The sequence below is a fragment of the Pelmatolapia mariae genome, linkage group LG4 (genome assembly GCF_036321145.2).
Source record: "Pelmatolapia mariae isolate MD_Pm_ZW linkage group LG4, Pm_UMD_F_2, whole genome shotgun sequence".
Lineage (NCBI taxonomy): Eukaryota > Metazoa > Chordata > Actinopteri > Cichliformes > Cichlidae > Pelmatolapia > Pelmatolapia mariae.
Window position 1 is genome coordinate 29,318,722 of NC_086230.1, and position 20,039 is coordinate 29,338,760.

The following is a 20,039-nucleotide window of genomic DNA, read 5'->3' on the forward strand; positions in this document are numbered from 1 at the left end:
GTGGTTTAAAGAAGTCAGTCTCATGGTATCGGTGTTTATTTATATACAAACATCAGTATGCATGGCAGTGGAAAAAAAAAAGAAAAATAATTTATGTATCACATTGTGTTCAGATACAAGTCGTGCACACATGCACTTATTTGTGCTTGTGCATGGAAAAAAAGGAAAGTCACAACATTGCTTTCTTTGTCATTGCACTTCTACAGCACAGAAATACACAAAGAGCCACAAATAAACCACAAGCAGTTACCCTTATTCACAAACAGTGCCATGACCATTGGATCATAGTTACCAAATTATCTCTAACAGTTCATTTAACATTAGTGCACATAGCAAGATTTTACTGGACAGATTCAACTGGGCACAGTCAGAAATATAGGGAAAAAGTACAAAATCGGGTTTTGGCAGATTGTCACGATTGCGAGAGAAAATTGAAAGCACTTGACTTTAAGGATTGTATTACATGACCCTCAAAACTTGAACAAATGCTTAAAAATAGAGAACCTGGTGAATGTGAACCCTTAATCAGCATCAATCATTAATCCACCAAACAGTCTGGTACATGCAGCACCTCGCGGTTGCAGATGTCGAGATCGCTTTCTGTTCTATTTCTTGGAAATAGTTGGTCCAAAAGCATCAAGAATGCCTTCATAAAGAGACATGATTGTATCTTCAAAACACTGCCAATTACGCTGATGTTAAAAAATAAAAAATGTAACAAAAAATGAGTTTGGACAAAAGTGCCAAAATTCTCTCTCCGAGGGCCTTTTAGTAAGACAAAGTCACAAAAATGTCCAACCTCATGAAAGGTATATATGAAAATGCAACAAAAAAGTGCAAATAATGAAAAAATAAATTAAAATGACTGGTTTAAAACAGGGGTTACTTAAACTATTAAGTAAATCAATGGGTTGACCTCATTTCAAACTCCACATTCTTATTCTTCGTATGATTAACAGTTGACAGTTAAAGCCCCACATTTCATCCTCTATCTGAAATAAGTGAATTTAGCTCCTTTGACTGATTTCTGGTTGGTTGCCTCCTGCAAACAGAAGGTTCTAACTATAGGTGGGTGGGACAGCTGTGTGCTTGAGATGACCATACTAAGGATATCCCCTCTTGATGAATCGCAGGTGCTTACGTCTGGCACATTGGCAACTTTCCCCATGTTTAATATGAACATTCAATATACACGAAATAAAATAAGAATAAACAGAATAGGTCAACTTTACCTTCCCTCTTTATGAAATCCTGATTAAAATAAAGCATCCTGGATTTGCACTTCAGATTCCACTATAAAAACTGCATAAAGTCTTTGGGTGAGCAATTTCCAATTTAGAAGAAAAACAAATTCTTCTCCAAGACCTGAAAAGTACAGGACTTTGGCATCTACAATATGTAATAAACCTCATAATTTACATCAGACACTGTTGGTTACAAGCTTACAAAATGCAGCCTTATCGCTCATGGTCATTAACAACAAGCTGAACTGCTGGGCTGATCTACTTTTACAATGTAATCTACAAGCAAAGTGAGTGAAAGCACACAGGACAAGGCTTTCTAAGGAGGAAACAAATAAACGTTGAATTCATGATTTATGTCAAACATACATGTACTGTACATGTGCCCCAAAAGCCTACTGGCTCATCAAATATCAAAATCTGCATTTACACACAAGTAATATGCACATCACCACAAAGGCAGTGACAAATACAAACTTAAATATACCGTTAATGTAAACGAGTTAAATATTCCAAATGACACACATACTTTCACAAGAGTCACATTCTAGGATGCATAGTTTTGTGAAAAGAATGATTACACACACACTTACACACAGGCACGCACGCACATAAATTGACATTCACGCTAAATGCAAATCATCATACAGACACACAAACCCACACACACACGACTGTGCAATACAATGCTAGAATTAAAAAGCCACTGATGAGTACTCCAGTATATGTGTGTCAAGTGTTGAACGTGTCCTTACGACTGAGTCTGAACACAAAGTCCAAGAAGACGGGCCGATCACAGGCTCACCAATGACAGAGTATCTGAAGGTTTTAGAATTTAAGGCCTTTCAATTTAAGTCAAACTTAAAGAAGAAAAAAATCTCAACTTTTCAGACCACAAGCTGGTAGTGAAAGTTTTTTTCAGTTCCAGGACATTGCAGTGCTTTGTATGAATCCAGGTGGTCTTATTATTGATGTCTTTTGTAACTTCAAGGCCCTCCGTAAAATAAAATTTAGAGCACAGGAGATATCATTTACCCACAAGTGGTTCATTTATTTTCAAAGATTTATTTCTAAGCTTTTTTTGCCTTTATTTCAAAGGATCGGCTGCAAGAGCGAGGATGACATGCAACAAAGGAGTGGCACTGAAGCCAGGTCGCCATCTTTGGTACATGGGTAACGTGTTCTTTATTTCTATATCTTAAATAAACAAGCTCTAAAAATTTGGCTACCTATACATAGCAAAAAGTATGCGCACATCTTTGTGGCTGTTTTTAATAAACCTAAATATTCCACTGAAGAGAAGTGTTAACACTGCTGCATAAAATTATGTTTTGGTTCAAATAATCTACTTTCACTACTTTACAATTTTCTCATGCATTCGGGTGACGCCACACAAAGCGTCACCCGAATGCATTAAGTCCTCCTCGATATCAGCTGAAGACAAATATATGTCGTAAATTACGTGTATAGCAGAAGTAAATTCTGTTTTACACTGGAAGCGAGCCAATCCGTTACTGCAGATACTCTGACTGGACTCTGACCGTAATTCTTAAACTCTGTGTTCATAATTCAGGAAGGATAAATCTTTAAATGTAGATGCCTCAGTTATCAAGGCCAAATGATTACTAAGGAACTTCTAAGTCAAGTTTCATCCCATTCTGCTCAGACCTTTAAAGCTTGGTGTGAAAGAAGGGACTTAATAAGAGGAGGCGAGGGCTGGTCTGACAAATTGGCCTATGCTAGTTTAAATCATCATAGATACTTGAAATAGGAGGTGCTGAGAGTTTGGGCCTCTTTTTTTTGGTCGATATACTGATATTACTCTGAGAGCTGCTGCCGCCGCCTCCAGCCAGGCTTCCACTCCCACTTCCCCCTCCTCCACTGTTCAATGGAAGAGATGGCTTCTTCTTTTTCTTGGGCTTCCGAGAATCTGAATGGTTGGTGCCTGCAACAAGAACAGGAATGTATTTTACTGATAAAACCTACATGTCATAATTACTAAATGAGTGTCCCTTCCTTACTGGCTTTAGATGAAGCAGAATCAGTAGGTGAAATATCAGAGTCCTCCCACTGCAGGCGGCTCATTAAGGGTTGTGCATCTGGAATGTCAAAGCTGTCAGTCTCCACAGCATCTGCATCAGGCAGCGTTGGCCTGTGACATAAAAAACAGACACAGTAACACAGTTTTAGACAAAGCCACACACAGATACACACACAAACAAAATGTCTATATATCTGTCATGTAATTGCACTTTTCAGTTTAAGTTTCTTTTCCATCTCTATAATACCAATAACAACACCACAACCAACAACACTACTATTACTTTTAATAATAACTCTACAACACTAATGCACATTTGCCCAACATTTTGCTTATAGTTGTTGGACAAATGTATCTTTGTGTGCTTATTAACACGTGTCCTTCTTTCTGACCCACACTGGTTTTTTTTATACATGACTCCCTCTCATTGGGTTTTTGATTTTAGGTGAATACTTGGGGAAAAAAGAAAATGTCTCTAGAGTTAAAAGAATCAATTTTCAAGCAAAAACAATAACATCAAAAACTGCTTATTATTGCCTCTATCAATAACAAGATAAATAGCTTCATTTTCTGAACCGTGTGCATAAAGGCCTGGAAAATTATACTTGACCATTTTCACCATTTCTATCACTTTGTAGATGAAATATTTTATACATGAACTAAGATGATATTTCTGTTTAAGGTAATTCTTTAAGTGCGGTCTACTCATCTCAGCTGTTAAACCATACCTTCCGACTGAGATGTATGGAGTGGGTTTATTATTATTTTTAGTAAGGCTGATAGGCTGTGGTGTTTGTGATAACAAATAGTTACAAGTGAGGGTGCTACAACCACAGATTTTGGTGTCATGTTAAGATTCACAGGACCAGAAAAACTTCCTGTGGTAGTCTACCGATCTTTCCCAGTGTTTAAAACTCATGCAGCGTTCAGTTCTGTTAGGCTTTACAAGTCATTTACAACAGTGCTTTTGCATAAAAGTCGTTCCTGGCAAGAAAGGCGTCCCTCTGCCAGAGTATTCACAACACTGACCAGCAGCATTGCTCTGTCACTGTCTCCAGCTAAGGCAACCATATCAGCAAACAGTGAACTGTTTGAGCAAACACCTGCACGATGAGGGTAACAACACCAACTCAAACATGACTTTTGTCAAGTGCACTCTAGGTAGTGGTTTTGGTGAGGAACGGTCAGGGTACACTCACGCGGACGGCCCCAGGAGGAACACCCTGACGGCCCTCCTCTGTTCGTCCGTGTGTTGGGGACATCGCTGAGACCTGGTGGGACACAAGGTGGCATTATACATCCCTGACTGATGGCCCGCCCACACCCACCACATAGTTTTACACATCTCCCTGCCTGCAGGCCAGCAGGGGAGGTGGGACGGACTGATGGGACACAGTCAGAGACCAACTGATAATGGGCTATTATGAGTTATAAACTATTAGAGGTTAGTCACTGATGGATTCCTCATTATTATAAGTCTATGTATTTACTGCTGTTGTTAAGACCTTTAAAGATTTGGCTCTTCACCTTGGAGAAAAAGAACAGGTCCAAAAGAGATCAATTATGAGTTGCCACTTGTGTTCCCCTGAGTTAGTTTGATCATACAAAATCATCTTCTTTAATTTAAAAAAAAAAAAAAAAAAGAACTCCTTATATTTATGTATTTCATTTTCAACCGTGACTTTCAGTTTCAGACAACAGTTCTAAGCAATTAATATTTCAAGGTATGAGGATGCTGACCTCAGAATTTAGATTCAGTTAGATGGTTAAACCAAAACGAATCCAGGTGTTATGTTACCAGAAACTATGCTGCAGGGAGCTACACAAAAGCAGCTGGCTGTTTTCTCAAAACGGAAAAGGTTTAATTACAAGTTAATCTCTGTGTCAGAGGCTTAGGCAGTAATTACCTGGTACACATCTTCTTTGTGTGCTCAGATATCACCCCACATTGCTGTAGAAACACACAATACTTTAATGATTCACACTTATATAATTAAATCAGCAGTTGGAACAATAAAAAATGACATGCTTGGGCAGATTCATGAAAATTGCTCACCGTCGTTAGAAGGGATCTGACTTCATCGGGGCCCAAGGTTTCATAACTGATGCCAGTATTATAGTTGTACTGAATTTAAAAACAAAACATAAACCTTTATGAGTATAGAATTTACAATACTTTATAGCCTAGCAATCAATTTGATCACAGGAGGATTTGTTACCTTGTAAGATTCGGCACCGACGCCACTTCCAAGCTCACCTGGAATGCATACGCACAAACACACTGCTCATGTAACAGATTGAGACCGCTAAAAGCACATCAAAATTGAACTATAAATTCCATCTGCATCAAAAAGAAAAATATTCGCATTTCACTTTGAATTGTTTCCTACAACTTTGAGCTATGAACTTGGAAACTAGCTTAAAAAGCGAGATTAGCAGATGTATACACGCTGTGTCTTCACAGCGTGATCTGCAACAGCAGCTGAGCTCTGAGACTGCTCAAGTTCAAGCCTAAGAAATGTTTTGAATCGGTAACCCACATTTATCAAAACCTCTTGACTACACTTTAAAAAGAAAAAAACCCGATAGACTCACCGTTTTTATGTTTCAGGGATTTGGATCTTCTTGGGGAATTTTGACTCTGCACAAACAAAAATGTTAAGATTAAAATAACCTTATGATACACATGAAAAATTCATTTATACTAACAATGTGTAATTTAAAAAACATACCTTATCTGACTTTCTCTTCTTGGCTGTAAAAAGGAAATAAGAAATGTTTATTTTAAGTAACCACCTGGAGATTTCTTTCATCTCTCAGTACAATGCAATCACTCAAGTGCTCACTTTTTTTTTCAGCCCCATACGACCAGTCATTATCATTAAGGTCATCATTGTCTTCCTGATCACTCTCTGATTTGCTCATATTATTACTGCTGGCTAGCCTGTTAAAAGAAGATCAAATAACTGAATTAGAATTTCATGTATAACTTTGGATCACTACAGGAATTTCTGCTTTATGACCTTCACTGACCGACCTGCGGTTGGCGATGCGGCTGCTGTTGCGTCCCATGCCGAGGCATTTCTCCAAATGCGGAGCAAAGCGAGAAGCTGCTATTAATCTTTTACAGTTGGGACACTCACACTCTTTGTTCTTCCACTGATTGTACACCTGCCCAAATATGTCCACTCCTGGTTGATCCACAATTTCTGGAGGGAAAAAAAACAAAACAAATAACAGTAAGCAAACACATTGAAGACAGACAGAATAGAAACCAGATCCAACGGCACCAACCAAACTCCTTCATGCTCTCTTGGTCCGTTTCATCCAAGAAGAAATAGCCCTGTTTAACAGCACGATGCACCTCAAAACACAGGCCCAAACAGGCATCTTCCACCAGCTCAGAGTAGATGTCATGGGCCAGGGCCTACAACAACAAAAACATAGTGTAACACCAAAAACAAACCCAATGTTAGGTAAATGCATGGGTACCTGTATGCACAGGTAATACCTCACCTCCAGCCTGGTGTTGTCTGGGCCTGAGAGGGGCATATCCTCCATTTTCATTTGAAAATCTCTATTGGAAGTCTTGACAGCAAGGTAATAAGATTGATATCTGATGACTTAAAAGAGATAGGATGGAAGTGAAATCACAGCATGCTTGAAAGGCAACAGATGTAAGGCACACAGATTCAAGATACTAGTAGCAAACAACATACTTTAAAAATATGTATTAGCACTTGTTCCAGGTCTATCTTCATCCTGTTGAAAAGAAGAAATAATCGCTCGTCATGTCCAAGATCACCACAGAAGTTTCATGTAAACATATGATAATTAGCGGTACAATCTGACCATTGTAACCCCATGCCTGAACTGAACATATCAGCACATATCAGCTACAGCAACATCCTGATTTTCACATTACTGGACATCACACACACAGAGAAATGTGGTTTTAACAATGTACTCTAACCAGCTTTAACATTACATGTGGTTGATTGAGATAAACAAGATACCTATGTATCCAACACGAAAGCTCAAAAATAGCTACATTTTACAAAAAATGTTCATTTAAACTACCTTACGAACGACTAGCTAACGTTAGTAGAACCTAAACGCAGGTAGTGACAGTTCCTTAGCAAATTAACTCCGGCTAACATCACCTTTCATGGTTTATATCTGCTGGCCCCACTGCTCTAATAATATGAGCTGAAGGAAAGGCCTTTGTGGCGTTCAAATACTAAGAAACAGTGTAGCGACGTTAGGTGTGTTTTAATTTCAAACTGTTTCCTCTTACCCTGTCATGCCGAAAACTCAGCCTGAACCGGGCAGTTTCTCTGAAGGAGGCAACATGACCGAGTCCATCCACATAAAACGCGTTAGCAGGAGGCCCGGTCTTCAGCTACAGCCATTCTAATAACACGGGTAAAACAAAAAGCTCGATAAAAGTGTTTGCTGTCGCAGGTGTCGGTTAGCAAAACTGACGGTACGAGCGAGGAGGCCGACAAAGCATATAAACCAGCTAACTTCCGGTTGTAGCAATAAAAATAAAAGCTTAACCTGCAAATGTGAAGCGAGTTGCTGGAACTCGACAAAAAAAACAAGAAAAAAAAAACAAGAATACAGTCCATGTTGAAATCGTTAAAAAGGATGGAGATTAAGCTAATTTAATCATTCAAATGCTTGTAAAATATATAAAATTAAAAGTAATGTTGCTACATTCAAAAATACCAATACACAGGAAACAGTTTGAAATCATTTAATTTTTCTGTCACTATTTGCTATATTAATGTGCATTTTATATTAACAAGCAAGATGAAGAAAATGTATCTTAATTTTTTGAAAATCTAATCTTTTAATTTCTAACTGAAAGAAGAACAACAATTTAAAAACAATTGTTAACATTTTTATTTAGCCACATATCTTTAACAGCTAGCTACTTGCCAGAATGAATTTTCTTATTTATTTTATAAGCTGTCGAGCTCATTTAACATCACAGGGAACAAACAGCCAATTTGAACTAGAAATTGACAGTAAATTTTGAAGAAAAACTTTATTGTTCATATATTATTTAATTACTTTGGCTTAAGGGACAGCTTTATAAGTAGAGGGAAACGGTAAAAGCTATGAAAATACAATGTACAGTCTGAAATTTATGCCCTCTATCACATATTCCAAAGCAGTCCAGTGGACCAGACTGGAATTTTTGTAGGGCCCATTCTGGCCCCTGGGCCAGCAGCAGACAAAATTAGCGCCATCTAGACCAGCTACACTTAAACGCCTTAAACGGAACTAAGAAAACAAACAAAAAATCTAAGGCCCTAATAAATTACATAAAATTATGTTTAAAACTGTGTTTAAAAATTGAGTACACAAGAAACTTAGTGACTTTCTGGTTATATGGCACCCTACATAAAAAATACAAAAAACCCAAAACAAAACAAAACAGAAAAAACTGTGAGGTATTGAAGAGCGCGTTTATACTTTTACTTTGAAGGTATAGTTCGGGTGTTTCCGCTTTCACAGCGAGGTTTCTTTCAGTTCAGACATCCATAAATGAACGCTAGATTTTCGCTCTTTATCTACAATCTGTTTGTAGAGCCTGGGCGGGCTGAATGAGGTCATCACTTGAACTTTGTTAAATGACAGAAAGTATGTGGACACCTTAACATTACACCAGCATAGGATTATTGGACTCTAGCTCCAGCTACTTTTAAAACCCACAAGATTTTGAATTTTCTCCATCCCAGCTATGCTGGGTGAAGAGTTGGCCCTCCAGTTTATCTTTTATGTGTTGGATTTGGTTAAAGTCAGGGATTCACTAGAGGCCATTTTTCCATTTTGGTGGAACTTGATATACACCACCAGAGCAACATCTGACATGATGAGATCCTTGTGGGGGACCCTGCTTTACAACATTACATCAAGGTTTGAGTATTGCTTCAGTTTAGTCATGTGTAGCAGAACTACATTTGGGAATCACCAGACACCCCATGATATATTATCACAATACTTCACTCGACATCCAATATTTTTTTGCCATTTTTAAAATTTTGCAATTTTTCACCTTTTTACAAGTCAGATCGTGACTGTTTGCAGAAATGTTGCCGCCTGTCAGATGACCTGTGCAATGTTTGTAAGTGTGCAACACTCTGACATCTGAACAAATTGCAATCAGTTGCAGAATATGAAAAAAAAATCAATACAATCAAAAGGCAGCACACGTTTTTCTTGTAGATGTCCTATTTTACTTATGCAACTGAGCCATTAGCTTTCCGTGAAGTAGGAGGTAGCTTCATCAAGTCTAAGCGTCCGCTCTTGGATGTTTTTTCGGTTGAGTCGATTTCATGCAAGAGAGATGAGCCCTCTTCTCTGCAGGGTTTCCAGAATGTTGATATATTGGCATGCAAATTATCATGATGCTATGCTGTATTCGTTCCTCCCAATCAAAACTGCTACAGGTAAAAAAATTTAGTGCAACAAAAACTTTTCTTCAGCATTTTTTGCTTCGTGTGATCCATGCCCTGGATCCTGTTTGGTTAAAATGTATTCAGGACCATATATAACAATTCTTAAACTGTAACTAAGTACTGATTTGTGTGCTGTCAACATATTAAATAAATCCACACTTTTAACTGTTAAAGGTCATTTATTTGCCCAAATACTTGAACTACAAGGACATAAGAACACCCTCAGCTATATAAAACATCAAATTCTGTCAATTTGTCAGCAGTACAAACTTGTAAAGCTTTGCTGTTTTAGATATCTCTATAAACCAACATAAGGGAGAGAAGAAACAACTAAAACAGGCGAATTTAACCAAAAATTCTCCCCCGTGAGTGAAAGACTCACTGGCCTTAGAAACCACAGATGAGGGCTTGCCAAAATAAAAGTACTAACAAAACAATAAGCACTCGATACAAAAACAGTATTTACAGAAAGTTACAGTTGCTTTTTTTTTGTCTTTTTTAACCCCAAGTCCACTGGCAACTCAGTTTCCTAATTCCCTTTTACAAACTTTCGTCATTCAAAAAGGAAATGCTTTGCTTTGCTTTTCCCTCCCCCAGTTATTTAAATAGTCCACGCTGGTTTTATTTCAGTTTGTGATGAGAATCAAAATGGTCAAAATGAACCCATTATTAACAGATTATTAATAGTTGCCATGTACTTAATCTGTCTGGAGACCCAAAAACACAGTCACGTAAGCCCATTTTTAGGTTTTCAATGACATGACCGCAAAGACCTTTGGAGAAAAAAAAAATAATAATAAAAGATTTAACAATATCTACATTCATGGTGTTGGTATGATGTCCCCGCACAGGCACATACATGCACACTGCTGTCACGTCATGGTATGCAACTAAACGGCAAAAACAACACACATTAAAGCAAAGAAACACGCAAACGCCCTCATATATACAAAGTTCTGTGCATGCATGCACACAAACTCACACAGAGGGACAGATTTACAATAAGTGCACGCTTTTTTTGGGATAAGCATCAGAACAGAACCCATGTGGATTACAGTCAATACTATTAAAACTCTGAAATAAAAATGGACGAGTCCATTCAGCTCAACACCCACGACGAGTCCAGATAGATCAAAACACAACTGCTCACAATTAAAACAAACCTGGTAGCAAATCACAATTGAACTGTAAATGAAATGGAAAGCAACAGTTCTGAAGAAAAAGAAAAGAAGCATATTTAACGTTGCCTTTAAAAACAGAGTCAGACTGAGCTTTAAATATGGACAAGTGTTGCTCCAATTAATAATTACAACCTGCTCAATTAACTGAGTAAGAACTGTTAAGACTGATCGACTACAACACATCAGTTTGGATAAATGATATTTTTCAGTGACAGACACATGGCAATGTGCAATATCCTGGAAAGTATTCAACCCCCATTGGACCTTTATGTTTTATACTGGAACCATAACGGCTAATCCGGCTTCATAATTCTTTTACGGCCAAGTTAAAACAATCCCTATAAACCAATCTAAATTAAGTCCCAATATAAAACTAAACTGTTTACACAGTTTGACACTACGTTCTAAATCTGGAAGCCCAAACAGCTAGGTAGACAAGAAAAGCACCAGCATGCAATCGCAGTCTTGTGTTTTAGATTCGTGTTTAATCTAGACAGAATCTAGCTGAGGGAATATTCCATCACGCCGAGGCTTAGATGAAGTCGATGTCAGTTCTGTGTTGAAAAGCTTCACAACACACCCCAAAAGATGCAGTCTGTTAATTTCCAATAAATGTTGCTATGCTTCCTTACATCCCGATGTGTGTGAAAAGGTCCAATTGAATCTTTGTAATGTTGAAAAGCAATAAAACATGAAAAATCCAAGGATTGAATACTTTATAGGCAGTGTAAATTTCAAATGAAAAAACATGGGTATGTAACAAACTCTCAAAATTTTCCAGCGACAAAAAAAAGACATTCATAATGGCTTGATTTTTTTTGTTTTTCCTGAAAAAATACCACCTCTTTAAGAACCAAATCATAAAATCTACATCGTAAGTCGAGGACAACACAACAATGTTGTGAAAAAAAAAAAAAAAAGATTAAATGAAAAATTTTTGTAGAGTGCAATTTTCCAGTACCCCGCATACCCTCCCCCCTGCCCACCTTCAGGTGATCCACCGTACTGTGTTCTTTGGCTCAGCCTGTTCACAACTCAAGCCACCTGTCCTTAACTAATCATAGGAATAACAAAAATAAAAGACTGAACAGGTAATCAATTACCCAACACATTAAAACTCTAACCTTAAACCACTGAAGCTGCAAGTCAAGATTGAACCAGTGCAGAAATGTTCACGACATCACCAAACCAGTGGGATGCTGTTTTTGGCATACTGTCAGTGGCCCGTGCTGTGAGATGACTACTGCGCTGGGGATGGAATTGAACTGATTTCCAGATAGGGGCAGGGTCTCTCCTTCTGTACAGATCGCCAGCGCAGCAACATAAAGTGGGTGAGTGTGAAATGGATGAGGCAATGCAGGGGCTCCCTCTGGTGGTGGGAGGAGAGCAGGGTTGGCACAGTGGCAGAGCTCCCTGGACTCTTGGCTCAGCTCAGCGCTGCTCAGTTTGTCAGTGATGGCGCGTTTCAGTCTGAATCAGAGTCTGACGACCCCTGTGAGTTCGACTCACTGCTGCTGTCCTCCGACTTGTTCTCCTTGTCGTCTGCTTCGTCGTCCTCTTCGTCGTCTTCATCGTCGTCATCGTCCTCCTTCTTTAAACAAAAAGAAATATATACACACGCATTTTCAGCAAAAACTCAAAACCACTGGCTGCAACTATCTCATGTATCTGAGCAAAGAAAACACTCACGTCATCATCATCCTCATCATCATCCTCCTCACTGGAAGAGTCGCCTTCACTAGAAGCTTTCTCCTGCTCATCGTCGTCGTCGTCATCCTCCTCATCGTCGTCATCATCCTCGTCCTCCTCCGTATCCTGCAACAAGTGATTCCCCCCCCCTTTCAGATATTGCTAATAACATGACTATAAAAAATTAAAGTTTCTGCTCAACTCAGCTCCAAGACAGCAAACAAAGAAATAAGTCTGTACTCACAGATTTCTTGGCCTTTGCCTTGGGCCCTCCTGGTTTTGCGGTAGTTCTTCTTTTCTGAATGGAAATAATCGATCATTAAAATATATTAAAGACAGATCTTGCAATTTCAGCTGTTGGTAAATGCTAGCTGTTACAAATCAAAAACACTCCTTACTTGTGAATTATATTCTTTGTAAGTGTTTCTCTCTTGCGAAGACAAACTCTGTGGAAAGATGGAAATAGATTTTTCCAAATGTCTCAAAAACATCTTGCCTCCCGCCCCCCCCATCCATTAAATTCTTCTTACAGCGAGCCACTGTTCCAGTTGGACTTTGTACTGCCTTTGCTTCTCCTCAGCAATCTTCTTGTAGCGGTCCTTGTCCTTCAGTGGTAACCTCTGCCAGCGGCTGCCAATCTCAGCCATCCGCTCTTTCATTGGGAGGTGATTCAGCTCTCCATTGGACAGCATCTCCTGAGAGAACTTCTGATATCCATTTCTAGAGTCAAAGTAAAAGGAAAAAAAAAAAAAAGTCAGGCCTTCAAATCGGCTAAATCAAGCAGCACAGATGAGCTGAATGTCGCAAACTTACGATGGCGGTTTCTTGGGTTCACCCTCAAATTTCATCTTCTTCCCTGAGGCAATGGCAGCAGCAGGCGAGCGCATCTCACTTACTTCTCTCTGTTGAGGACAGGTAAATCAACATTTAGCTCTTACTGGTGTCATTATAGAGAAATAGGAGATTTTATTGAGACTGTGTCCTAACCTCATATCTTTTCTGGTCCTCTGCTGCCTTTTTGATCCACATAATCTTCTCTTTTTTCTCCATGGTGCTCCAGGTTGCTTCCATTGCTTTCTGTGCCTTTGGCCGGTCGTTCTGCAAACCACATACTGGCATTAAATCCATTCCTGGGTATGTTATCTGTGTTTCCAGCACTCTGTCATCAACAGCATTACACATCTGTAGCTCATTGTTAACATCAGCATGATTATTAAGTAAACTTCTATTCACAAAAACATCCAAATATTTTAAAGATTTGTTATTATGCTGAATAATTTGGGCTAAAATACAACAGCTAGTTTGTGGATACCTTAAATCTGGCTAGGTAGTCCCCTATAACACTCTGCTGCCAGATGTCTTGTGCATTTTTGGGCGGATCTGGGAGTCGACTGCGGTCCTCTTTTTCCTTCTTCTCCGATTCTGCCTTCAACACCGATTCTAAGCGCTTAAACTTCTCCTAAATCATTAGAGAAATCCAGCACATCACAAAATAATTGAAAAATCCCACTTTCAGAATAACCTTTGAACTTTAAAGTCTACCGATGCGGCATTTCTGTTCCATAAACTAACACGCTACCTTCTTCTTATCTGGCAGCTCGTTCCACATGCGAGCAAGAAGTCTTGTGATCTCACTGTCAGCAAGGTCTGGCCGCTCCTGCTGCAGTTTGGGACGTTTCTCCTCAGCAAATATGAACATGGCTGAAATTGGTCTTTTGGGTTTTTCTGGATTTGCCTGCACGTTCCACGTGAGAATATCAGAATAATACACGAAAGCATCTATGTAAATAGATATCTAACTGTAAAGCACACTTGAATTTAAAATTCGTATTAAAATGTTATTGCATTATGCTGCAGTTTTCTCTTTCTGTACCTCTGAAAAACAGACCGATTGGCTTTCTGTCTGAATAGTATCGCACAAATACATTTTCCTTGCCTTTATACCTTTGCGTGTTAGGTGAACATGTAAACAGCTACACTATATATCAGAAAATAACACGGAACAAAATCTGACTCGAGCATATATTGCATTGCTACACTGACAAGTTGTGTTTTTCTTAAATGACTGCATCATTATCAAAAACATAAAAAGTTGCTATATTCTGGGACATACGTTTGCTTTAGAGTTTTTCTTTTTAGATGCGGGACTATTGGCTCCAGTGCTTTTCTTAAAACCAGTCTTCGCCTCACCCAAGACCCGCTGCTGCTCCTCCTCTGATATACTCTACAGATGCACAGCAAATAAACCACACATAAGAAACACTTCCAGTAAAAACAAAACATGTAAACAATGTTTGAGACTTACACTGAGAAATCTGTTCATCTCAATTTCATACTCTTTTTTCCTCTGAAAGAAAAAAAGACAAAAAAAAAAAAAGTGACAATTTAGATAAACTTGCTTTATTTATTGACTTTTTCCTCTCAGTTATTCATGATTCTCAAGTCACCTGTTCGCAGCGTTTTTGGTAGGCGTCCTTTTCACCCTGCTTTAGCAGCTTCCACCGCTGGCTACACATCACCATACGCTCTGTGCTGGGAACGTCCTTCATGCTCGACATCAGCTCCGCGCAGAACATCGAGTAACCGTTTCTTAAGCATTCAGACACCACATGTTAAAACTAAAAATCTCGCAAGGGCAGTGACCTACAAAAATCCCCTCCCTCAGATGTGTCAGGAGAGTAATTTGTAGCCGTGACTCACGGAGGAGGTTTGTCAGGTCGGCCGTCAGATTTGTCCTTCAGGTGCCTCTCTGCCTTGGTCAGGGTGGACTTTACGATGTCTTCCTGCGTCATATTTAACTCCGGATGCTGTTGGATGTATTCACGCATCGTCTCCTGGAAGATCGCAAAAAAATTCCTCACAGTTAAAAATAATTTTCTTTTGTCATCTTAGGCAACCACACACTGATTCTTGTCTCACCTCATACTGCTTCTGCTGTTCCAGCGACTTGGTGATCCATTTGAGCCTCTTTTTGTCAGAAAGCTGCGTCCACTGTTTGCCAAGACTATCTTTAATGTCTTTGGTGGTCGCCTGGGTGAGACACAGAAAAAGTTAAAATCTCTGAAAGCGGCTAAAAGTTGCATTCTGTTTGTTGCGCAGCTAAACTCACATCAGGGTGCAGCTTGAGGAAGGCCTTCTTTTCGTGGTTGTACCACAACTGTTGGGGCGTCTTGGGCTTCTCTGGTACATTTGAGCCTTTTTTGGCCATGCTCTCCACCAGGTCTGGATGCTCTTCCCTGTTTAGACATCATAAAAAAATGTATTAAACACAGGTATTATGCATTTTAGGCTTATGTGTTATGACTAGTTTAAAAAAAATAAAGTAGTAAATCATCTCACCTGAACTTCATCATACTTTGAACAAATGTTTCCTTATCTCGTAAGAAGTCGTCAACATATTTTTTCTGTAGTTATGAAAAGAAACGTTATTTTTCCAAGGACATTTTTTTGGGGGGAAAAAAACATATGATGGTAAAAACAGTGGTGGCGTTCGTCTTTGACTGACCTTCTTTTTATCAGGCAGTTCCCGATACTTCTTAGAGAGGATTTTAGTGAGGTCCAGGTTGCTCATCTCAGGGTGCAGCTTTGCATACTTGGCCCTCTTCTCCATAAAGAAACGGAAGTATGGAGTCAAAGGCTTCTTGGGGAAATCTGGGTGTTTCTGTATTTGTGGGAGGGAAAGGGGACATAATTACTTAAGCCTTGAACTCCACTAACACAACTGGTAGGCCATAAATCATATGAATGTTGACTTGAATTCACCTTTATTTTCTTGCCCTTGTATGGGTTCTTTATGTAGTCTTGAGCATCAACTATCAATTCTGTCAGGGTCCTGAATTTACGAATCTGTGTTTGGCAGAAAAACAAAACGGAGAAACTCAGAAGACTTGACTTAACAGAACAATCTGACCTGGAGAAAAATCGATACAAATCAACTCACCTCTTTCGACACCTCCTGCCATTTCTGCTTGCACATCTCAGCTGTGTAGGAATTGAAAGCAACTTTCTGCCAGTCCAGGTGGGACTCTGATGTTTTGTATTTAGTCAGGTCTTTCTGTGGAAGAGCCACTTTCATGGCCTCCAGCAGTCTTAAAAGGTCATCCTGCGCCCATACTGTGAAAATGTTAAAAGAGAGAGAGAAAAAAGACATAAAAATCACAAAGGAAAAAAAACAGATCTGCCCAAAATGTCTTTCAAATTATACATCCTTTTGTGTATTCTGACAAGAAAAAAAATAAAATTACTATTCTATTCTTACTATTGGCTTTAAGTTGGTAAATCATATATTCTAATCTAATCTAATTGGAATCAAACATTCAGTTTTAATTGCTGTAATTCTTAGAAGAACTAGTACATTAATCAAGTTTAATACTAAGGTCTTAATATACAAGGTTATGTAAAGTGCTGCCTTGCCATGATTAATCTACATATCAACTCTGTTCAGAAAAACTTGATTTAGCAAAAAACCCACCTTGGTCTTGTGTCGTTGCCTCCATTTCTCCATTCATTTGCGGATATTCTGTCTTGGATCTGCGAAAAAAAAATCCCATAAGATTATTTAAAAGCATATCTTTTATATATCGACTTCAATCAAGAACCAATCAGCAGTTTATAATATACATATTCGTGTATATTACCTTTAACCAGTTCGTGATCTTTAAAAATAGTAATTAATGTTATTTTGTCTTTTTGTATAAATGGGCTTAATTACCAATTAAAGTGGCTAATTCTTCATATAAAAGTAATAATGACGAGTCAAAGTCGTTAAATTTAAATTTGGCTCGACATAATGGTTTATGTTCATTACACCGCCCCTTAAACGTTTACGCTACATGGTGAGACATAGGCTATTGCTTGTGACGGCTTCAAATCTCAAATAACACTGCGGAGGGCTTCAACTAGCACATCTAGCTACGACAACAGGAGTCTCCGTCGAGCAAATTTTGCCAACCGGAATTTGGCGTATTAGTACTGTCCTTATTCCACAACAAAAGTATCGTGGACACACAGGAGCGACCATTTTCTCGCCTTGTCCGCTCAGTAATGGAGGATTTTCTGTCGGAGCTGAGGTTGGGGAGGATCCACGGAAGGAGGAAGCGAATGGACGTGGACGGACGGGCAGCTGTAGGCGACCAGCTGACCACGGACGAGGGATCTGCTTTCGGTCTCCGAGAAAGGGGAATGGTAGCTTGGAAGCACTGCAGCCAAATGCGCCACTCGACAGAGGCGCCTCATCACCGTTGGGCGCTGATCTAGCTCCGCCACGCAAAACCTATAATCTTCTCCTCGCAGTGTTAACTGAGACCGGAGCGATGAAATCGAAAATAACATTCGTTTACAGTAAATAAATGTGTTTTAAGGTTATCTGTAGGCCGTTTTTATTCACGTTTCAGGCGTTTCAGATTGGGATTTGCTAGCAAAATCCAGAGCATTCTTCAGCGAGGCGTAACCGAGCTGTGTTCCAATGATGGCGGCTGCTCGTTGTTCATCTTGTCCTTGATGGCCCCAGCTCAATGTGGTGTCCGCCGTGTGACCTAGCTACATTTAAACGATCGATTTCACCATTTGTTTAACTAAATAACCTCCACATTGTATATAAGAAACTCTTGAAACATAAAATCTACCTTAAATTTCATTATTATGACAATATGGGTGATATAAATTGGAGTGTTGAGGCATTACACGAGCAAGGACGATTTGACACGCCGAATGCGGCTAAAATTAGGACATTTTCTTTTAAATATGCTATGCCTTTTAAAAGGTTATTTAATACAAGGCTTTAAGCTTTTTGGCATCTAAGAACAATTTCGTGTCCTGCAGAGTAGACCTGGACCACATTAACATTAGCTGCTGTTTACAACCAATCATTTAAATCACGTAACGGTTTTTATTTAGCTGCCTTTAATAAAAAGCAGCTAATTTAAATGGTGGACAGCGGAGAGGGATTAGTAAAAAATTGTAAAAATGCCCGTAAATATCGTGGTGGCTGGAAAGACTTGCTGAGGCGCAGGAAGAAAGAAGAAAATGGAAAATGTTTTTTAACGGCCAAATGTTATCGCATCAAACTGATTTTTTGTTATTGTTTTAAAACCAGAATTCAGTTTTAACCGTAGCTGCTTACAGTTCCGGTTGGAGTATTGTAGCATTAAACGGCATCTAAAATGGTTAGCTAAAGCTCCGAGGAAACATGTTAACAAACCGCGGCTGAGTAGCTTCTCTGGCGCGACAAACAGCTCCAGGTCCGCCATGCTTCAGCTCTGCTCTACAAGGAAACCTACCGTGACAAGGTCCAATGGCGCACTGCAAACACAGAGAAACGGAGCTTAAAACTAAAGCCAGGGCGTCGCAGACTCCCTTCCCTCGATCCAAAAGCGTTTAAGCGAGGGCAAGAAGGCGGGTTCTCCGAGCTCGGTCGTCGGAGGTTCTGGGCTAGCCAGTGAGAGAGAGGGGGAGAGAGAGGGCGAGTCTCTGCACGGTGAGATATTAAACTGAGATCCCTGATGGCTAACCGAGAGAGGCGGCTGGCTGTTCCGCCAACAGCCGCATGGAGGTCTCGGCGCGGAAACCACCGTTTATTCTCCTACGCAAATACTCCCTGTATAGCAGAAGCAGGCGAGTTTCGATGAAGGGGTTAGCTCAAAAGAGCCTTTTTCGTGTTATTTTGAAAAGAAATTTATCACGTTTACCCCAGGGTCTTACATCCAGTTCCTTCCCCGCTGTTTGGGACAAGAAATTCGGGTATGGCCGCCCTCGTCTGTACCCTACCACCGTCGGTTTATTTCGCTACTACAAAGAAGCTGCCGACCGAGGCGCTTTACGAGAAAACAAAAACACGCATTAAATGTATATTTATCGCGTTTTGATGGCTTTTTCGCGGTTTGTTTATCACGTACGCGCATTGTATATTGAAACCGATCGGCTGTTGTGTTGGCTTACCTGTCTCTCAGCGTGAGCCTCGGTGTCGCTGTGGAGGAAGAAGGGGAGGGTTGAACGATAGCCAGCACTGCGCCGTCGGTCCTGGGCTCCAGTCCCCGCAGAGATGGTCCTTCCCCCCCGCCTCCATCTCACTCGCCGTCTCCCTCCACTCAGCGCGCAGCAGCTCTTCTCTCTCCATCCAACCATTTCGCTACGCCGAGACCTCCACATTTTTTCCGATCTCTCAGTTTGAATACAACCGAGGGCGATTATTTTTACTCCCGCAGGCCGACCCCGTCACATCTGCAGCCGAAGTTTGAACCCACCGAATACTTTATCGGGTCACCGAGAGTGCAATGAAAGCCAACGTTTTACAGGTGATTGTAAAATTCATGCAACTCAATCAACTCACGTTCTTCCCTCAGATTTTTTTTTATATCAACTTAAAACCGAAACTTAACAAATTTTACTTAGAAACGCCAGATTTCCACTTAAAATATAA

General features: G+C 39.7%; 2 protein-coding genes across 6 annotated transcripts; both read right to left on the bottom strand.

Annotated features, from left to right (window-relative positions):
• Positions 1 to 18: 18 nt before the first annotated feature.
• On the bottom strand, positions 19 to 7,798 carry atxn7l3a (ataxin 7 like 3a). The gene is made up of 14 exons (XM_063472331.1): positions 7,580 to 7,798; positions 7,002 to 7,044; positions 6,799 to 6,905; positions 6,577 to 6,709; positions 6,320 to 6,491; positions 6,129 to 6,226; positions 6,015 to 6,037; positions 5,878 to 5,923; positions 5,502 to 5,539; positions 5,339 to 5,407; positions 5,190 to 5,233; positions 4,482 to 4,553; positions 3,263 to 3,393; positions 19 to 3,186 (listed from the first exon to the last, which is right to left on the bottom strand). Exons 3-14 carry the CDS (start codon positions 6,847 to 6,849, stop codon positions 2,981 to 2,983), a joined length of 1,083 nt encoding a protein of 360 aa, XP_063328401.1. The 5' UTR covers positions 6,850 to 6,905; positions 7,002 to 7,044; positions 7,580 to 7,798; the 3' UTR covers positions 19 to 2,980.
• A 2,125-nt stretch (positions 7,799 to 9,923) lies between these two features.
• Positions 9,924 to 19,953, bottom strand: ubtf (upstream binding transcription factor). Of its 5 annotated transcripts, none has more exons than XM_063472338.1 (21): positions 19,559 to 19,953; positions 17,094 to 17,152; positions 16,563 to 16,735; positions 16,385 to 16,468; positions 16,128 to 16,283; positions 15,962 to 16,026; positions 15,732 to 15,858; positions 15,542 to 15,652; positions 15,323 to 15,456; positions 15,070 to 15,211; positions 14,928 to 14,969; positions 14,736 to 14,846; positions 14,202 to 14,357; positions 13,935 to 14,081; positions 13,610 to 13,720; positions 13,436 to 13,524; positions 13,153 to 13,342; positions 13,021 to 13,068; positions 12,867 to 12,920; positions 12,623 to 12,748; positions 9,924 to 12,524 (listed from the first exon to the last, which is right to left on the bottom strand). In XM_063472338.1, exons 2-21 carry the CDS (start codon positions 17,128 to 17,130, stop codon positions 12,399 to 12,401), a joined length of 2,229 nt encoding a protein of 742 aa, XP_063328408.1. In that variant the 5' UTR covers positions 17,131 to 17,152; positions 19,559 to 19,953; the 3' UTR covers positions 9,924 to 12,398. The 5 variants fall into 5 exon arrangements, with proteins under 5 accessions (XP_063328408.1, XP_063328404.1, XP_063328409.1 ...); XM_063472334.1 differs by lacking the exon at positions 19,559 to 19,953 and adding an exon at positions 18,901 to 19,281; XM_063472339.1 differs by lacking the exon at positions 19,559 to 19,953 and adding an exon at positions 18,822 to 19,281.
• Between the last annotated feature and the right edge of the window lie 86 nt (positions 19,954 to 20,039).

Excerpts from the sequence above, each read along its gene's own strand:
- atxn7l3a (XM_063472331.1), bottom strand. The coding sequence starts at position 6,849 with ATGAAAATGGAGGATATGCCCCTCTCAGGCCCAGACAACACCAGGCTG. Across the intron at positions 6,227-6,319 it reads AGCCGCATCGCCAACCGCAG|GCTAGCCAGCAGTAATAATA; the intron begins GTCGGTCAGTGA and ends TTCTTTTAACAG. Across the intron at positions 5,408-5,501 it reads TCGGTGCCGAATCTTACAAG|TACAACTATAATACTGGCAT; the intron begins GTAACAAATCCT and ends TTTTAAATTCAG.
- ubtf (XM_063472338.1), bottom strand. The coding sequence starts at position 17,130 with ATGAATGGAGAAATGGAGGCAACGACACAAGACCAAG. Across the intron at positions 14,358-14,735 it reads AGAAAAACTCTAAAGCAAAC|GCAAATCCAGAAAAACCCAA; the intron begins GTATGTCCCAGA and ends TGGAACGTGCAG. Across the intron at positions 12,749-12,866 it reads AGGCAAAGGCCAAGAAATCT|GATACGGAGGAGGACGAGGA; the intron begins GTGAGTACAGAC and ends CACTTGTTGCAG.